The sequence below is a fragment of the Pituophis catenifer genome, unplaced genomic scaffold (genome assembly GCF_029215685.1).
Source record: "Pituophis catenifer annectens isolate HBS135680 unplaced genomic scaffold, rPitCat1.0.hap2 SCAF_2, whole genome shotgun sequence".
Taxonomy (NCBI): Eukaryota; Metazoa; Chordata; class Lepidosauria; order Squamata; family Colubridae; genus Pituophis; species Pituophis catenifer.
Window position 1 is genome coordinate 161,817,237 of NW_027256882.1, and position 19,302 is coordinate 161,836,538.

Here is a 19,302-nt window from a genome sequence, read left to right on the forward strand (position 1 = left end):
GGGCTCCCTGCAGTCCAAATGGCATCACCTTACATTGGAAACTCCCTAGGGGGCAGTTGAATGCTGTTTTCCACTCATCTCCTTCCCTGATGCGTATCGAGTAGTAGGCTTCGCGGAGGTCTAGTTTGGTGAAAACTTTCCCTTTGGACAGGTGGGCTAGCCTGTCTTTCATGAGGGGAAGGGGACATAAGTTGTGTACGCAGACAACGTTGATATCTCTAAAATCAACCACAAGGCGCATAGAGCCGTCTTTCTTCTCTTTGAAGAGGACCGGTGCCGCGACTCGCGGTTTGGCTGGTTCAATGAAACCCCTTTGTAGGTTCTTGTCTATGTAGTTCCGCATTTCTTGCATTTCACGGGGCGTCATGGCATACAATTTAGGTTTAGGTAGTTTCGCCCCAGGGATGATCTCGATGGCGCAATCGGCCTCGCGGTGGCGGACGAGGGGTATGTGTTCGTCTATGGTTTCTGTGTAAATGAGAATGTCATCTAGGTAGACGAGGACCCCCTCATAGAGGTGCTCATGTAGAACCTCATTTATCAATTGCATGAGCACCGCCGGGGCTCCCTGCAGTCCAAATGGCATCACCTTAAATTGGAAACTCCCTAGGGGGCAGTTGAATGCTGTTTTCCACTCATCTCCTTCCCTGATGCGTATCCGGTAGTAGGCTTTGCGGGGGTCTAGTTTGGTGAAAACCTTCCCTTTGGACAGGTGGGCTAGCCTGTCTTTCATGAGGGGAAGGGAACATAAGTTGTGTACGCAGACAACGTTGATATCTCTAAAATCAACCACCAGGCGCATAGAGCCGTCTTTCTTCTCTTTGAAGAGGACCGGTGCCGCGACCCATGGTTTGGCTGGTTCAATGAAACCCCTTTGTAGGTTTTTGTCTATGTAGTTCCGCATTTCTTGCATTTCACGGGGCATCATGGCATACAATTTAGGTTTAGGTAGTTTCGCCCCAGGGATGATCTAAATGGCGCAATCGGCCTCGCGGTGGGGGGGGGGGCAGAACGTCACACTCGGCCTCACTAAACACCTCTGCAAGGTCTTGGTACTCCTCTGGGATTTGTTCTGTCTGATGGGAGCTGTCGGATGCGGCTGCCAGTTGCTCTAGTGTACCCTTAGGGAGGGACCCTTGTGTCGGTGGCGTCTTCCCTTGCTGTGGCGGGAGGGATTGGGGCCTCTGCATGGGGGGGCGTCTCGCCTGGTTGGAGCAGCAGGGGTTGGGGACCCTTTGCTATCCTCAGCCTACGGGTTCCCTCTTGCCACCAGATGATGAGGCCCCATTTGTCTAGCCAAGAGAGTCCCAGTATGACTGGATCTGTCATTTTGGGGGCTATTATGAACCGAATCGTTTCCCAGTGATCTGCTAGCTCCAGCTTCACTGGTTCGGTCAGGTGTGTGGCATAAGTTCTCCCCATTAGAGACCCATCAACTTGTTCAAATCGAATTGGGTGGTTGAGCTTTTTGACTCGGATCCCCAATTTTAGGCCTGTGGGTAGGTTAATCAGGCACCTCGTGCAGCCCGAATCTATTAGGGCTTGGAAAGTCCCTTGGGTCCCTGTTTTTGGGGCCGTTAGGCATATAGGGAAGAGAAAAGGGTGGATGGGTCCACTCACCATTGGGTCGTCTTCACCCTCGTCCTCGCTGTCATACGATTCGGGGGATTGATTTCCATCATCTGGGATCCCCCTTGTTTCGGTTAGGTGGGCGAAGACCTCTGGACCCTGGGGGATTTTCCGTGGCGCATTGGTGGCGCGCTTGGGCCCTCGTTCCGGTCGTGCCTTGGGCGGTGGGTCTGATCTCGGCCTCGGGGTTCCACACGCTGCGGCCAGGTGACCAATCCCCCCACACCTGTAGCACCTCAGCGGGCTCCGTGGGACGACAGGCCTCTGGGTAGGCTGTGGTGCTGTGGTTTCTCGTCTAATGGGTGGTCCCTGGTCTGGTTGGCCTCTCTGCTTGCCATCTGGTTGCTTTGACATGTCGTTGGCTCGCAGCCCTCTGTCGACTTTTATCGCTACTCGGAACCATTCGGAGAGTCGGTTCGGGATGTCCTGGTAAGCGGTCACTTGGGCGATTCGCTTGTCTAGGCTTGTTCTAAAGAAATACACCAGTAGTCGCTCTGGTAAGGGAGGTAAGATCCCAATGACTCTCCTGAATTCACGGATATGCTCTCTGATTGGCCTCCCCTTCTGCATTAGGTTCCTGAGCTCGTCCTCCACATAGGGGTCCTCCTCTGCCTCCTCGAACCGGGCTCGTAGTAGTTGTAAGAACTCATCTGTGTCTTGCAGTTGGGGGGCCCTGTTCTTGTAGAGGGCTGCTGACCACCTCCTTGCTTCTCCCTCCAACCCTTCTGAAATGGCACTCACTAGGGCTCTGGGAAATGGGTAGAGGTGTCCATAGCACTCTATGTAGATCTCAGCTGTGTCGAGGAATTGCGCTAGCTGGTCTGGATCACCATCGAACTTCCCTCTGAAAGGGGGTGGGTCCTCCCTCGCTGCTCTCTCCTCCCACTCCGGGACTCTGTAAGCCTGCCCTCGGTACCGCTGGTCCTCTTCCTCATCTCTCCTTCTAGGGTAGGGAGGTGATGTCCCATCTAGGCTGCTCGGCTTGCTGTGTAAGGGGGGAACCCATGGATGCATCTTTGGGCTTCCTCTCCTTCTGCTATGGTAGGGGGGAGGGCTGTGCTTCAGTCTACGGCCTCTCGGTTCAGCAGACCAAACTGGCTCCCCCTTCTCCTTTGGCCTGCCCGATGGCCCCTCCTCCTGAATGATGGCATGGTGAAATTTCTCCTTCAATTCATCTATGGGGCTCTCGAGTAGCTTCCCTGAAGCTTTTTGGTGCCTGGCTTGCTGCCAGTCCCATAGCCAATCTGCTCTCCCCAATTCACTCAGGGGTTTCCCCTTCCCTTGCGCGTTCGGGAAGGGAAACTCAGTCTCTGCGGATTTTGGCAAAGCCCACCAATACTCATCTTTTTTTTTCTTGGTTTGTGGCACGATCGTCTGATCTTGGCTGTCTTGCAGCTTCGCTGGAGGAGGGAGGGGTTGAGGCTCCGTCGCATCCAAACTGGCTGGGATCAAGACTGGCTCTTTTCCAGTTGCCTGGATTAAACTCTCTTCGGAGAGTTTGCTTTCCGCCATGACGTCTGGACTTCTTCTCCACTCACTCCATACATCTGGCAGGGAGCTGGAGATCTGGAGGTCAGCCAGTTTGGCTGGAAAGGAGTGTTGGCCATCTGTCAAGTTTTGAGGTCATCTCAAATAAATTGCATTTCAAACAAAGTCTTTGAAGAAAACTCCCATTTATTAAGCACGACATTCAAAGCCCGACTCATCGTAGCCAACACTGACTTCCAGACCCAAAACCCTCCCTTTCTGTTCCCCACTCCTCTGCACTCATTGGCCATCTTCCAAGTCACTCTACCCCTATCTACTGCTCCAACTCAAAGGAATTTCCCCCCTCCCATCCCATCTCCTAGGGGATATTATCTCCAGGGAAAATAAGTAGGTGAAAAGTCAAACGTCCCTTTCCAGACGCCTCCGCTCCTCCTTCTTATGTCAGCACTAGAGTAAATGCAGCTTGAAGTGCTGACAGTAGAATAGAATAGAATAGAATAGAATAGAATAGAATAGAATAGAATAGAATAGAATAGATTTTTTTATTGGCCAAGTGTGATTGGACACACAAGGAATTTGTCTTGGTGCATATGCTCTCAGTGTACATAAAAGAAAAGATACGTTCATCAAGAATCATAAGGTACAACACTTAATGATAGTCATGGGGTATAAATAATGACCTCAATGACTATCCTTAAATATCGCTGACATCCAAAGTTCCCCTTTTCCAGCTCATCATACTTGTATGGCTTATACCTCGGCAGATTTGCTCACGCTGCGAGATGCCCCCCTCTCGTGGCGATGGCCTTCCACTTTATCGAAGGCCTACCTTAAGGACGGGCTTTGGAGCCCCGAGAGGTGGCATGTTTTAAAGCGGGGATTGAGGGGTTTTTTAATTAGGGTTTTTAATAATTTTTTAAGGGGAACTGGGAGGGCGACCAAAGGGGATGGTGCGGGGTAATCCACCTAGGTCAGGGCCCAGCCCGGCACAGGGTAATGGTCTGGAGGGTGCAGGACGAGGGATTGGGGATATCATCAGCATGGTGGATGGGAGGGGCAGATATGGCGGGAGCAGAGGACCTTATCCTCCTACCTGAGAGCGATTGCGCGCCCCGGTCCTCAAGGCTCCTCTCGGATTCTAGGTGGCAGAGTTATTCAGGACATGGGCCTCCAGCTGATGCTGTGCAATGCCAGGTCCGTGGTAAATAAGGCCCCCCTCATTTACGATCTTATTCAAGAGGGGGGAGCGGACCTGGCGGGTATTACGGAGACCTGGTTGGGCCCAGAGGGAGGGGTCCCTCTGGTTGAGATGTGCCCACCAGGCTTCAGAGCATTCCATCAGCCGAGGGCCCAGGGGAGGGGCGGGGGGGGGGTGGCGGTTATTATTAAAGAAGGTCTTGGTCCGAGGGAGACCACTGTGCCACAGATTGCCGGATGTGAGTCCCTCTTTGTGAGATGGGGTCATGGGGTTCAGATGGGCTTGCTGCTTACGTACCTGGCTCCCTGCCGCGTGGCAACGGCCCTGTCCGAGCTACTCGAAGTGATAGCCACGGTGGCAGTTGATACACCCAGGCTTATGGTCATGGGTGATTTCAACCTGCCGTCCGTTGGTGAAACGTCGGAGATGGCTCGGGAGTTCATGGCTTCCATGATGGCCATGGACCTGACCCAGTTAGTTCATGGCCCCACTCACAGGGGGGGACACACGCTGGACCTGATTTTTGTCTCTGGCCAGTGGTTGAGTGGTCTTATTATAGGGGATATAGACATGAAACCCTTGTCATGGTCAGATCACTCACTCCTTCGTCTGGACCTTCGAACCGCTACACCCTGCCGCAGGGAGGCGGACCCAATTAGATGGATCCGCCCCAGGCGCCTGATGGATCCTGATAGGTTACAGACGGAGCTTGGGCCAATTCCTGAAGATCTGGCACACGACTCGGCCGAGGACCTGGTAGCTGCCTGGGATCGGGCGGCTGGTGGGGCTTTGGATCGAGTCGTGCCTTTGCGGCCTCTGACTCGGTGTCGATCCCTCGCGGCTCCTTGGTTCACCGAGGAGCTGAGGAAGATGAAACGCCGGAAAAGATGCCTAGAGAGCGGTTGGAGGGCCAGTCTCGCTGAATCTGACCGAACACTGGTAAGGTCGCATATTAAGATCTACCTAGTGGCGATAAAGATGGCAAAGTTTAATTACTTTTCCGCCTCTATTGCGTCATCAGGGAATCGTCCGGCCGCCCTGTTCAGGGTGACCCGCTCCCTGCTCCATCCGGGAGCATGGGAGGATCCCTTGGAAGGCAGGGTGGAGGATCCGGCAATATTGGCCAACTACCGTCCTGTCTCCAACCTTCGCTTCATGGCGAAGGTTGTTGAGAGTGTGGTCGCGCGACAGTTTCCACAATTCCTGAAGGAAATATCCTATCTAGATCCATTCCAGTCGGGTTTCAGGCCCGGGCACAGCACGGAAACGGCATTGGTCACGTTGGTTGATGATCTCTGGAGGGCTCGGGACAGGGGTTGCTCCTCTGTTCTGGTCCTGTTAGACCTCTCAGCGGCTTTTGATACCATCAACCATGGTATCATGCTGCACCGGTTGGAAGAGTTGGGGATGGGGGGCACCGTGTTACGGTGGTTCTCCTCCTTTCTCTCCGACCGGTCGCAGTTCATGTTGGCAGGGGGGCAGAGGTCGACCTCGAGGCCTCTTATATGTGGAGTGCCTCAGGGTCGGTCCTCTCGCCCCTCCTGTTCAACATTTATGTGAAGCCGCTGGGCGAGATCATCCGTGGCTTCGGGGTGAGATACCACCAGTACGCTGATGACACCCAGCTGTACATCTCCACCCCAGGCCACCCCAATGATGCCCTTGAAGTGATGTCCCAGTGCCTGGAGGCTGTGCGGATCTGGATGGGGAGGAACAGGCTCAAGCTCAACCCTTCCAAGACTGAGTGGCTGTGGCTCCCGGCATCCCGATATAGTCAGTTGACTATTGGGGGCGAGTCGTTGGCCCCCACAGAGAGGGCTCGCAATCTGGGAGTCCTCCTGGATACACAGCTGTCCTTGGAGGAACATCTGACGGCTGTAACCAGGGGGACCTTCTGTCAGGTTCGCCTGATTCGCCAGTTGCAGCCCTTTCTTGATCGGGATTCCCTGTGCACAGTCACTCATGCCCTCGTCACCTCTCGCCTTGACTACTGCAACGCTCTCTACATGGGGCTCCCCTTGAGGAGCACCCGGAGGCTCCAACTGGTCCAGAACGCAGCAGCGCGGGTAGTGACGGGAGCAGCATGGCGCTCCCATGTAACACCGCTCCTGCGTGAGCTGCACTGGCTCCCGGTGGTCTTCCAGGTGCGCTTCAAGGTGTTGGTTATCACCTTTAAAGCGCTCCATGGCATAGGGCCTAGCTATCTTCGAGACCACCTGCTGCCACCGACATCCTCCCATCGACCCGTGCGCTCCCACAGAGAGGGCCTCCTCGGGGTGCCACCAGCCAAACAGTGCAGGCTGGTGACCCCCAAGGGGAGGGCCTTCTCTGTGGGGGCACCTACCCTCTGGAATCAGTTGCCCCCAGAGATAAGGAGAATCCAAGACCTCAGTGCCTTCCGCCGTGCCCTTAAAACCTTCTTTTTCCAGCAAGCCGGGCTGGCCTAATTTTTTAAGTGTTTTTAATTGTTTTGTTTATCGTTTTTAATTAATGGGGCCAAATATATATATGTCTTTTAATTGTATTTTAATATTTGTACTTGATGTTTTTACTTGGCTGTTCACCGCCCTGAGTCCTCAGGGAGAAGGGCGGTATACAAATTCAAAATAAAATTAAAAAAATAAAATAAAATAATCAATCATAAATAATTCTAGAACATTTGTTCCCTCTCAGTCCAATCTCAGCCATGGATTGCTGAGAAGGTAAATGAGATGAGGCTTCCACATGCATGTTTTAGACTTCCCAGTAGACAGAAGGAACATAAATGATGAAGACCAAAAAAACCCCCAAAACCACAGAAGTTTGCTCAACTGACTTAGGGGATCACATGCACAGGTGTCCCACATACCTCTACGTTCTGCAACAGCATGGCTTTCTCCTTCCACCATTGGCCTTTGCCTTCTTTCCACTTGAGGGTCATGTCAGCAAGCTTGATATTGACCTCAGCTCCCTCAAGGCGGCTCTTGTGGAGATCAGAGATGGTGCGGTCTCGGATGGAGGCCACACTGGCTAGCTCTTCCCCTAAAAGAGCCACTTTCTGTTGGCTGGCAGCCAGAACATCCTGTGTGGTGCGTAACTGTTCACACAAGGACTCCATCTGTGCCTGGAAAGAGAGAGGACTGAGAGGAAGAGGCCCAAGAGAAGGTGGAGAGGCCATACCGAACCTTTATGGTACTAGGAGAGCCCCAGGAAGAGAATAAGTGGTCTATAATAGCAGCCATTAGAATTCAGCACACTTTCTAATCCTGAAGTGGGAACCTGCCCAAGCAAGTACAAGCATTGATTATGGAGGATGGGAAGGTCTTCCAATACTTGATGTATTTCAGGTTTTCAAGCTCTAACCTAATTCTTGTACAAAAAAAAAAAACAAAAACTTGTCTAATTTTCACAAAGAAAGAGATATCTGTTAGGATATGGTTTGAGCTTAACAAGTTGTCCAGGCAATATATGTGTTCTGTGACTTTAATATGAATATGTATTGTGTGACTTTAAAGTTTTCCTGCTGATTCATTGTAATGCTGAGTCATGCTGTAATTAGTTGTGAACGTATTTAAGAAAGGTACTGTAACGTATTCAGTTGATGATAAGCTACCATAGTGTGTGGAGTTGCAACCATTGTGCTATCATTGTTGGATGGATCTGCTACCATCGTGGTTTGTTACCAGAGTGAGTTTGTTATTCTAACCAACTACTGTTTGTGTGATAAGAAGATTTCTGTATCACTGGACTGATTTAACTGGCAAAGACTTGGATTTGTTTAAAGACTATGAGATTGTTTTTTCACTATAAGTAAACTTTTGATAAACTAGTTTGCACATCTCTTATTCATTGCTCTCAGCAACGTTTCTCGGTGCTCTACACTCTGCTGGTTGGTAACACAACAACAATATCCTTAACAATATCGATCTAGTTTCTTTCCCTGGGCCAAGAATAAATCCCTGGGTTCTGGTTCCCACCCATCCAGTCCTCTGCCCTGCAAGTCCTGACAGAACAAGTGGTTTTCCCTAGATCAGGGCTGGCTGATTTTTGTCAGTTCTTTCTTGTTCTCTAACATGAAACCAGTTCTGTTGGCTGTAACTTTGTTCCAAGTCTATTTATGAAACAAAGTCCATGGGTTTAAGGGACTTCACCCATAATTAAAATACCTTATTTCTCCTAGAATTTTTAAAAACTAATTCATGAAGTGCCCAGTAGAACCTGGTGCCATTTTGTACATGAATCTTCTTCCACAAAACACAAGTTTGGAGAAAAAGGGTTGGACCTGAAGCAACATCACCCTAGATTTTTTTTTCTGCCTATGACATGTCCTGATCTGTGCTTTGCTTGTCCAACCTTGTTTTTTTATCAGTCTGAAATATGAGCCGAGGTGGCGCAGTGGTTAGAGTGCAGTACTGCAGGCTATTTCAGCTGACTGCTAGTTGCAGTTCAGCAGATCGAATCTCACCAGGCTCAAGGTTGACTCAGCCTTCCATCCTTCTGAGGTGGGTAAAATGAGGAGCCAGATTGTTGAGGGCAATAGGCTGACTGTGTAAACCACTTAGAGAGGGCTGTAAAGCACTGTGAAGCGGTATATAAATCTAAGTGCTACTGCTATTGCTATCATTCTGAAATCCTGGATTCTTTCTTGTTGTAAGCTACTACCTTTCTTTTGGTAATGGAAATAGCATAGACCACTGGATTAGAGATATCCACTGGATGGCTACTTAAGGCTCCATACTCGAGGAAATGAGACGGTTACTTGCATTTAGGATGGGCAAAAAGGGGGTTCCTTGCATAAGGACAGAAATTACTAGGTGCTGGAGATAGGTTATCAAGACTGGGTGTCTTGAGAAGTTCTGGGAGAACACCAAGATCATCCCCCATTTATCAAGTGCTGGACTTGATAAACCTTATTTTTAATATTCCTAGAGGCTTCCTGTCTTCAGGTACTTACTGTGCGGCGGTTAGCAGCTGCCAGCTTCTGCTGCAACTTCTGAATATCCTCCTGCAGCATGAGAGCCTGGGAGATTTTCTCACCATGACGAGTCTTGGCTTCTTGCAAGTCGGAGGCCAGACTACGGCTCTCCTCCTTGGAAGCCTGCAGCTTGACCTGGAGAGGAGAGGAGACGTGTTTCCAACATGCCAGCTGCTTGGCTAACAATGCCAGCTCTGGTTTCCTGCTCCTCTTTTGTGTCCCTCTTTTCAAACCTGTTGCTCCATGCTCACCTGGTACTGCTCTTTCTCGGCATTCTCTTCTTTGAGCTGATGGTGGATGTGTTCCTGCTCCCTCAGAAGTGACTTCACTGTGTCTTTCACCCTGCAGCAGAAATTATGCAAACAGTATATATACGTGTGAGGAATATTCACTGTGCTCTTTCTAAGTCAGGGGCATCTCTAAAATAGGTCTGTCTGTCTGTCTGTCTGTCTGTCTGTCTGTCTGTCTATCTATCTATCTATCTATCTATCTATCTATCTATCTATCACCTACCTACCTACCTACCTACTTAACCTACCGTACCTATTTAGAAACCACCCTTTAGTTCCATCCAGTGGTGAAATCCATTTTTTTTTACTACCAGTTCTGTGGGCGTGGCTTGGTGGGCATGGCAGGTGAAGGATACTGCAAAATGTCCATTCCCTCCCTACTCCTGGGAGAAGGATACTGCAAAATCTCTATTCCCACCCCACTCTGGGGCCATCCAGGGGTGGTATTTGCCAGTTCTCTGAACTACTCAAAATTTCCACTACTGGTTCTCCAGAACCTGTCAGAACCTGCTGAATTTCACCCCTGGTTCCATCTTTGCATCTTCCTCAATATAGCACAAGCATCTACTAGCCCAGCAGCCTAATTCCAAGATGATATTTTAGCAACAACCTATTAATTTCAAGGCATCACTAGGTTACTAAACAGATCTCTGTATGAAAACATTCCCCAACATAATCTAATTCACTGACAGTGGGCTTGTTACAAACAATGTAAAAAACAATATTGATCCCTAAACTGCCTTCATTCCTGTACTTCTTCCACCTACGTTTAATTCGTGATCTGAATGGTAGTGGACATCCTCTGATAAAACCAAAGATATGGAAACTAGGACACAATATATTAAATCCTGGGACAGTTTCTTGAGATTTGAGTTAGAATGGCACCAAGAACTGATTCCATGACGATTCTGACTTTAGCATGAGAGAAGATATAATTCAGCCCATCCTAATCTGATACCCTCCGGCTGTGTTGCTCCTATAAACTTCTAATAATCTGAGTTAATAGGAGTTCTAGTCAGAACATCAACAGGACTAATTGCCTGTCGGTAGCTCAGAAGATATTGTCCCCACACTCCCATCTCTCTCTTCCTCTTTTTCCCTCCTGCCATCCTTCTCCCTTTTGATTGTACTTGAGGTGCTTTCTTTGACATGGCCTTGACCTGTCTAATTCCGTCTCCCTCTGAAGCATCTTCTCTCCAATCCTCTGGATATCGCCCTCCAGTTCCTGGATTCGGGCCAAGTGCCCAGTTTCTTGAATGCTTAGAGTGTCTCTCTGCTTGGAGATTTCTGTGTAAGAATTTGACAGTTCCTGATTGAGGATAGAGAGGAAGAAAAGTGAGGGACATGATAGACATTATAACATTTGAATAAAATTTAAAAATCCAGCAGCTAGTTTTGCTGACAAAATTGAACACAACAAAATATGAATAACCCTACTGGATGAAAGTAAGGCTCATTTTGATCCAGAATAGTTATTTCTCACAATGCCCAACCAGACATAAAAGTATGAGATGGAGACATACCGTATATACTCGAGTATAAGCCGAGTTTTTCAGCACATTTTTTTATGCTGAAAAAAGCCCCCCTCGGCTTATACTCGAGTGAGGAAGGGATACCCAGATCTTGCTTCAGGCTTGGAGTCAGATGTTGCACAAAGTTTTGTGGCCACCTGAGTTTTTGCTTAGTAAAATGAGGGGAACACAACACCTTTCCTGAAGCTTGGGAAGAGGTGGGATCTGGAAGAGCTGGCAAGTCCTACTGCAGAACCTTGCTTTCTGCCTTGCCTTATATTGTGCAGCCAGCTTGGTGTGCTCATCACGTAAGGAGTTAAGTGCTGCTTCTAGATCCGCTGCGCGGCTTCTCAGTTCTTGAACCTCTTCCTTCAGGCGGCAGGACTCACGCAACAGGGCTCCTTGTTCCTGACGACTCTCTTCCAGCTGAGTCTGTGGGGAAGTAGAGAGAAAGAGATATGGTACCAAACTACAAAGTCATGGGACACATTCATTCAGTGGACTGAATTTTACCATCTTTGTATTGCTATCCTAGAATTAAAAGCTGATTTAAAAAAATTAAATCATGATATAATCTTTCCAGGCTGAAATATTTCAAGGCTATTTGTATGGTGCATTGCTTTTACAAAACAGCTTTGCACAAGGAAAACTCAACATGCCAGGGAAAAGCATTTATCTCAGCCTTCAGATACTTAATTTTTTATACAGCAAAGCCAAATAAGGAATGTCTCAGTAGCAGTTTAATGGTTCTGGTATAATTCCAGAAGATTGGATAAACTCTGCTATCTTGGCTTGATGAAAGCAGAAGGTCAGCCATTTAATATTGGATGGATGGTCCAGGACATCTTGAAACTCTTGCTCCACCTCATTCATTTTGGCACCTTAGGAGGACAGACTGGGGACAGAGATGTTGTTGGACTACTTTCTAGATTGCTAGCCAAGTTAGCTGAGATGGATGGAATTTGGAGCCCAAGCACATTAAGAAGACCAACTTCTGACACCAATGCTAAGGAAAACATCAGATCATAGGTCAATATTTTAATTTGTGCCATGATGTACCTCCAAATTTGAATGTGGAAAGTGAAGATGCAGACTCAAAGGAAGCAACCAGTATCTGTTCCACCAATAATCACAAGGGATAGGGCCTTTCTCTCATTGCTGGTATTGCTTAGCCTTTAATTATATCAGAAGATACTGTATATTTAATATGGAAATGATAACATTCCCTTTGTATTAGAGATGATATGGAACAGAATTAAAACCAGGAAACATGAGTTTGTTGCAGTTTATTTCTAAGCCACCCCTTCTCTAGAGGGTGCTAAGAATGTCTATAATAACCTCACAAAATTGGTTGGGTTGAAAAAATGTAAAAACAGGCCTAAAATCTAGAGCATTTCATAGCTGAGTGAAAGCCTGAATTTAGAATTTCCTGAGCTGAGTTGAATGTTATAGTTAGGCAGCAAGCAACTAGTCATGAAAAAAATTATATTCAAGGAAGGGAATATCTCAAGTGGGTTTAGGGTCAAGAATGTTGGCTTACAGTGAGAACCAAGGGTTGCTTAAAGCATCTTACCTCAAGTAGAGCGGCCTTGGGAACTACCAGCAGCATATCAGTTCCTCCTCCGTCATCGCTGGCCTCCTCTAGAGTGACGAGCTCATCCATGGGACGGGGTTCGCTGAATTGGAAAGGAGAACTTTGGCCACACACTTCCCCATGATGATCCACATAACGAAAGTGATATTGCTGCGGACCTGGCTTAGGTAAGTAGCTGGCTGTGAAAAGACAAATATATTTACTGTATTATTTTTCTGACTTCTGAATATGAGGCTTTCTTTTATTTCTTGACTCCTAATGAGTCACAGATAAAAGGAAAACCAAAGATAGGAAATTAAGGATCTCAGTTTTGATTAACATTCTCTTTTCTTAATTTCTGATGAACTGTTAAAGATCTTTTTGCTTTGCTTTTAGTATAAATTGGCATTTTATTTTGCTCCCAGTTTCATTACATGGAATTGATTTCAGCACTCCGGACCATTTTATTGTTTCCCATGAACTTTTCCCTAAGCTGTTTTGAATAGCTGTTTTGAAAGGGCAGGCCAGATAGATTGCTGAAGCCAAGTTTAATAAGACTAGTTGTTCTGTTTATCTCCTTTATCTTGTGTCACCATTCTGCTTGGGCAGGAAGTCATTCTTCAAGTGTTACTCAAAACATTTAGCCGTGTATGCTTTGATGAATCTGCTCTGAATCACTTGTAACATGCCTACCTTGGAACTGGACGCTGCAATGGAGGGTTCCTTCAGAAGCTCCACCATCTGGCATTATGCCCCACACAAAGGTATAATAGTCACGTACCGAAGAAGCATCCGCCTGAGGCAAGGAATGGGAAAGGTAGCAGTAGAAGATATAGTACTTGTGTAACTCTCCCTGAAGGTCTACCATTGCAAACCCAACAATTTTGAATGGAACCACCTTTGAGTGCGAGAATGTATGTTTTTAATGCTGCTCTTTACACAAAATTCCTATCCTAGATAACTTTTGTTAATTTTAATTAACCTGTTTCCCCCAAAATAAGACAAGCCCTAATAATAAGCCCAATTGGGCTTTTGAGCACATGGCAATAAGGCCAAGCACTTATTTCAGGGTTCAAAAAAATATAAGACAGGGTCTTATTTTCGGGGAACACGGTATCTAACGTTTTAATGTTTTATAATGTTATTTTTATCATGTTGAAAGTTGCCCAGTTGCTTGATAGTGCATATACATTTAATAAATAGAATTCCTTATGAATTATGAAGACAATGGTAATCAGAACATTGGAAATGCAAAGTTCTAGCTGAGCTGTGCTATCTTTCGACTTGCAGGGTATTTTGATTATGGGCAGAAGAGAGTATGTCTTCTTAATTGCTAATGCTAGCTGCAGTTCAAATCTCACTGGTTCAAGGTTGACTCAGCCTTCCATCCTTCCCAGGTGGGTAAAATGAGGACCCAGATTGTTAGGAGCAATATGCTGATTCTGTAAACCACTTAGAGAGGGCTGTAAAAACACTATGAAGCGGTATATAAGTCTAAGTGCTATTGCTATTGCTAATTGAAGGAAGATATATTCTCCTGGTAAATATGAAGGACCCAGCTAGATGGCACCACCAATCAGCTTTGGCTGGTTTTGGAAAGCTACACAGGTTTAGATTTTGCTTAGTTCTTGGATGAGAGACCACCAGAAAATCTTGTCTGTGGGCTTTTCCTACTTTGAATGCTGTTGTTGAGAAAAAGATATGTCCTCTCCTGATGCTACAAGAAGGGGATTTGGATTTGAATGAGTCTTCAGCTTTTTACTCTACAGTTCCTGAGTACTGTCATAACTGCAAGTAGTAAAAATAATAGCTAACAAAAAGTGTGGTGTTCATATACACTTGATTACAATTTCTCCAAAACTCCTGAAATGTGACCATACGCATTCAAATGTAATCATCCCACTTGTCGCCATTGGAAGTACCTTAAAGATCCCGATCCAATCTCTGGTCGATGGCTTCATGCCAGGTAGCAGATTGTAGTGGCACTCCACCTTGGTGTGGGGTACGTAACTTGAGGCCACATTCAGGAAAACTACGCTGGGGTGGGACTGCGCCTCTTCCATCTTATTAACTTGAGCTGTAAAGTAAATGAAAGTAGTTGATAGTGCAAGAAACATGATTTGGTGCTAAATCAGCCAGATGGGCACTTAATGGGCAAACCATCTTGTTGTGCAGGTGGATTGTTTTAGATTCTGCCCTTAGTTGAGGACGGGATGTCTTTTGCAATGCATATTATTTAACTTAACTTTATGACGTCATAAGATAGCCCTGCTTTGATTAATTAATTAGTTCTGCTCTTTCTTTGAAGATGGGAGACCTAGCTTTCTGCCCCAAAGTCTTGCTCTACTGGCTTCCCTGCAAATGCATCTCAGGGCATGACCTGAAATATGAGCAAGGCTAGTTTTATGCACCAAAACAGTGTTGACAAAGGCCACCATGTCAGAGGCAATTAGCCCCGTTACCTTCCTGGGGTAATTGCTTGGATCGTGGCATTTTCCTTGTGTATACCTTTGAAAAATAAGACCGGAATACATCTTCTAATTAATTCATATTTATTGTAAAGAAAATAAAACATCTAACTATCTAAATATTTAATTGTTGCATTTTTGCAAAGTTCCTATCGGCTACTTCTCAGTAGCCGGACTTCTCTTGGCAAGAGAACAAAGAAAAGTGAAGAAGCAAGTGAAAGAATGCGGACATGCGTAGTATCAGTTACTGATAAGAAATTTTGGCAAGCTACGGAAAGTCTGACAGTCCAGAAATAATGAGCTCAGCTGGTAAATACAAAAACGCAGTGACATACCACTCAGGTCCTGCCACCTTCAGTAGCAGAACAGAGGAAAGCCTTTCTTCCTGCTAAAAACCCTTGACAGCCACTGCTAACTGGAGCAGAAAGACAGGATAAAGGAAAAAGGAATCTGTCTTAAGACAGGAAATTATCATCTACTCATCAGAGAAGAGAACAGGAAATTTGTAGTTATTATCTATACAGTATCTATAGATTAAAAAAAAAATATACCAGGAAAAAGCTGAAATTCATATTATTTCTGATTATTCCTGGAGAATTCGATTTCTGCTGGGCATAGGTAAGGGTAGGATGGGTATGTGTGAAAGTGCATGCTCTAAAAGTAAATATGGCTGGACAAGAGAATGTACATTTACAATATGTTTATAAGAAATAAAATAAAATAATCTTTAAAAAAAAAAAAAAAGTAAATATGGAAGAGTCTACTACATCTACCCACTTGTCATTCATCTTAATATTTTCCCTGGCATTTTCCTCAAATTTGCAAGCATTTTTTTTTTGCGCACAGTATTGCTTACAGATGGGAGACACAAATTAAATTATGTAATTGCATTAAACTGCTTACTGCACACGAATGAGTTTAATCCACATACTTTGGTCCTAAAGTATATGTTTTTTTCCTGAAACAACAAGGAGCGTTTAACAATTTTGGGGAGGGTTTTTTTTTTTCCTGACAGGAAAGGAAATATGAATAAGCATTAGGAGTGGCAGCGTACGTACAATGGAACATGGATGGAAGCCAGGAGGAAGGGACAGAGCCAGGATGGCCTTCTTAATCTTTGCAGATTGTTTTTCCATCACTGGGATACTTTGGTTAATTATTGATTGTTATAATGATTTATTTATACCACACCATCAGTTTACATGGTACATTGCAGCATACACACACACACACACACACACACACACACATACATATACAGTAGGTACATAAAAAAGAAAAATCTTTGTCCCCAAGGCACTTACAGTCTAGTTAATGATGGAAAGAAGCAGCAGCAGGAGAGAGAGAGAAAAAAAGGGTTTTAAAAAATGTCAGCCAATGCAGTTCAGAGCTGTAAGAACAATGGCTTAATTTCAGCAAAGGGAGTGCAGCAGGGTTCAGGGAAAGGTAGCAGGAGAGCCAATGGTTCAGAGGATGGATGTAGAAGGGACGGAAAGAGAATAAAAGTGAAGGAGAACAGCTCTGAAACCCTTTTTTTCTTATTTGCATAAAAAGTCTGTACATAGATCTGTCATCCTTTTCGCTCCCTAAGCCCTCAGGGATGCTTTCACACCGAGCTTGTGATCATTCTTATTGCCACAAGACACTGAGAAGCCCAATAAGCAACTAGTGCTCCCTCCCTCCCTCCAAGAAGAGAGTATAAAAAATGGCAGCAGCAAACAGACACACACCCAATTTCACTGATTTGGTGCTTTAGAAAAACATCGCAGCAATTCATTAAACAGAAGGGCCACCCTAGTAGCATTCTTGTGCTCGCCCTTTCACTGATCCATGGCCTCTAAGATGGTATTTAATTAGAGCACAAGCACCAGGAGGATCCAGCGTTTTGGGGAGGGGGGGGACACCTGTGCCCCCCCCCACCTCTCTGCATTTCAGTGGGATAAAACTGGACTCGTAAGTTTTGAGCTGCACTGCATTTGAGCCAGAAATGAATTACTGAGTTGTTGTTAAATAGGAGCGTTATTGTGGGGTCACAAGGGAACATAGAACTGATCCTGGAGCAACATGAATTTATTTATATTTTATTTCTTTCTTTATTTTCTATAGCCGCTCATCTCAGTCAATGACTTTGGACTGGTTATATGCTATGTATGGAATTGGCCACAGAATCTATAGAGGTAGACTAATTCTATGTGTAGATGGGCCGAGGGAAAGCAAGAAACTTTAAATCAATGGCAGGGTTTTTTCCCTACAATTATACCTCCATGTGGAAAGAGGATGAGAAACCACACCCAACACTTTATTAATCCTTCATCAATCTATTAGTAATATTATTCTTTCTCAAGGATTTGTCTTGTGCAGGACTCGTATTCAAAACGCCTCCTTGCCTGTCCCTGCAATGGTATTTCATGGCTGAACAAGACTAGAATGATCAATGCCTTTCCAATTCTTACTATTTTGCTGCAGTTCACTTAGGCCACAATTGGGACTGGCAACTCGGTCATTTAGTAAAGTGGTTACTAAGTGAAACCACAGCTGTCCTTACAGACTTACTTCAGCTTTCCTTTGCTTTACAGATCTTGCGAGGATTGGTCGCAAAGTTACTTTTTCATTGCCATCATAACTGTGAACAGATGCTAAATGAGGCAGTCACTGAACAAGGATTGCTGGTACAAGTATGGGACTGGTAGGAAATAAACCTTATGCATTGGAGCTGGTGCTTTCTTATAGCTTGCTTAATTGGTGCCAATAACGAACACAGATTAAATCTGATTTTACATGTATTGACTGCAGCGAGAATAGTCTTTGTACAACAATGGAAAAGTGAAGAGATCCCAACAGATGAAGATGTGATTAGAAAAATATTAGAACGTGCAGAAATGGATAAGCTAACACTTACAATTAAGGAAAAGAAAGGAACTGAATATTTTTTTTAGTTTTTGGGACTTATTTTATCAGTGGCTAGCTGATAAAAACAGGAGCTAGAAATTGGGAAATATATGGAAGGATCAATGATCTAAGGAAGATATGTTAACTTGGTTAAATAATAACCATGATGATTATTAATATAATTGTTATTAAGGCAATGAATATTATTGTAAACACTTTATTATTTCCTAAAATGATTTGTACTCAGGCAACACACCTTCAATTGAAATTGGAATTTTTATGTTATAAAATAAAATAAAAATTTATTATAAAAAAACAAATACAAATAAAACAAATACAGATTAGATGTGGGGCTCTTTATATTCTGTAACTGGTTCCCTCCTTGAAATCGTACATACCACTGCCCATTTTTCACTCACTATGACTGGGCGTAGAAGGCAATGATGCTGTTATGACGGGTTTCCTCAGCCTGGAAACACAACCAATGTGTGGACCAGGGGTGGGTTCTACTTATCTTTACTACCAGTTCGTATTGGGAGCGCGCATGCGCAGATCACCTATGATGACGTCCGGGTTGGTGGGCGGAGTCTTCCTCCAGTTTTACTACTGGTTCTTGCAAACCGGTCTGAACCGGGGGCAACTCACCACTGATGTGGACTTGTTACTTAGCATCATGGATAGTGAATTTGAGGAACTAAAGAAGTCCTCCAATTTGGGGAGCACTTAAGTTGAGAAAGGCTGTGCTAAGGGATTTCATTTCAGAGGAGGAAGGGGGAAAAATAAGTCAGATTAGAACAGTCTCCATTTAACTTGGGGCCTTCCGGATATGTAGGATTACAACTCTTATCTGGCACAGCCAGCACGGCCAAAGAGCAGGGATGATAAAAGAGCTGCAATCTGATCATAATGTCCAAAGGACCACAATAGCTCTTTATCTTTGTTCTATAACCTCAGCTTATACATGAAGAAGTTTTTTAATTTTTTTTTTTTTCAAAACTTAATTGCTCTTAAGGATCCAGCACTTTTCAATCTGGGTCCCCCCTCCCCCCGCCATTTTGTGTTTGTGTATGCATATGTGCTAGTCGTTCCCAACTCTAGGGAGCGGTGCTCATTTCTGTTTCAAAGCCGAAGAGCCAGCGCTGTCCGAAGACGTCTCCGTGGTCATGTGGCCGGCATGACTAAATGCCAAAGGTGCACGGAACGCTGTTACCTTCCCACCAAAGGTGGTCCCTATTTTTCTACTTGCATTTTTTATGTGCTTTCGAACTGCTAGGTTGGCAGAAGCTGGGACAAGTAACAGGA

The 19,302-nt window shown here is 45.5% G+C and overlaps 1 protein-coding gene across 2 annotated transcripts in view; it reads right to left on the reverse strand.

Annotated features, from left to right (window-relative positions):
- Positions 1 to 19,302, reverse strand: part of CALCOCO1 (calcium binding and coiled-coil domain 1) — a 45,414-nt gene that overhangs the window by 17,274 nt on the left and 8,838 nt on the right. Inside the window, exons 3-10 of one of the 2 annotated variants that reach the window (XM_070937944.1) lie at positions 14,566 to 14,720; positions 13,337 to 13,439; positions 12,644 to 12,843; positions 11,344 to 11,502; positions 10,720 to 10,868; positions 9,521 to 9,611; positions 9,249 to 9,404; positions 7,164 to 7,418 (exon numbers count right to left, since the gene is read on the reverse strand). In XM_070937944.1, coding sequence (XP_070794045.1) covers positions 7,164 to 7,418; positions 9,249 to 9,404; positions 9,521 to 9,611; positions 10,720 to 10,868; positions 11,344 to 11,502; positions 12,644 to 12,843; positions 13,337 to 13,439; positions 14,566 to 14,706 — 1,254 coding nt within the window. In that variant the 5' untranslated portion in view covers positions 14,707 to 14,720. Of the gene's footprint in view, positions 1 to 7,163; positions 7,419 to 9,248; positions 9,405 to 9,520; positions 9,612 to 10,689; positions 10,869 to 11,343; positions 11,503 to 12,643; positions 12,844 to 13,336; positions 13,440 to 14,565; positions 14,721 to 19,302 lie in introns of both variants that reach the window. The other variant, XM_070937943.1, reaches the window with a different exon arrangement.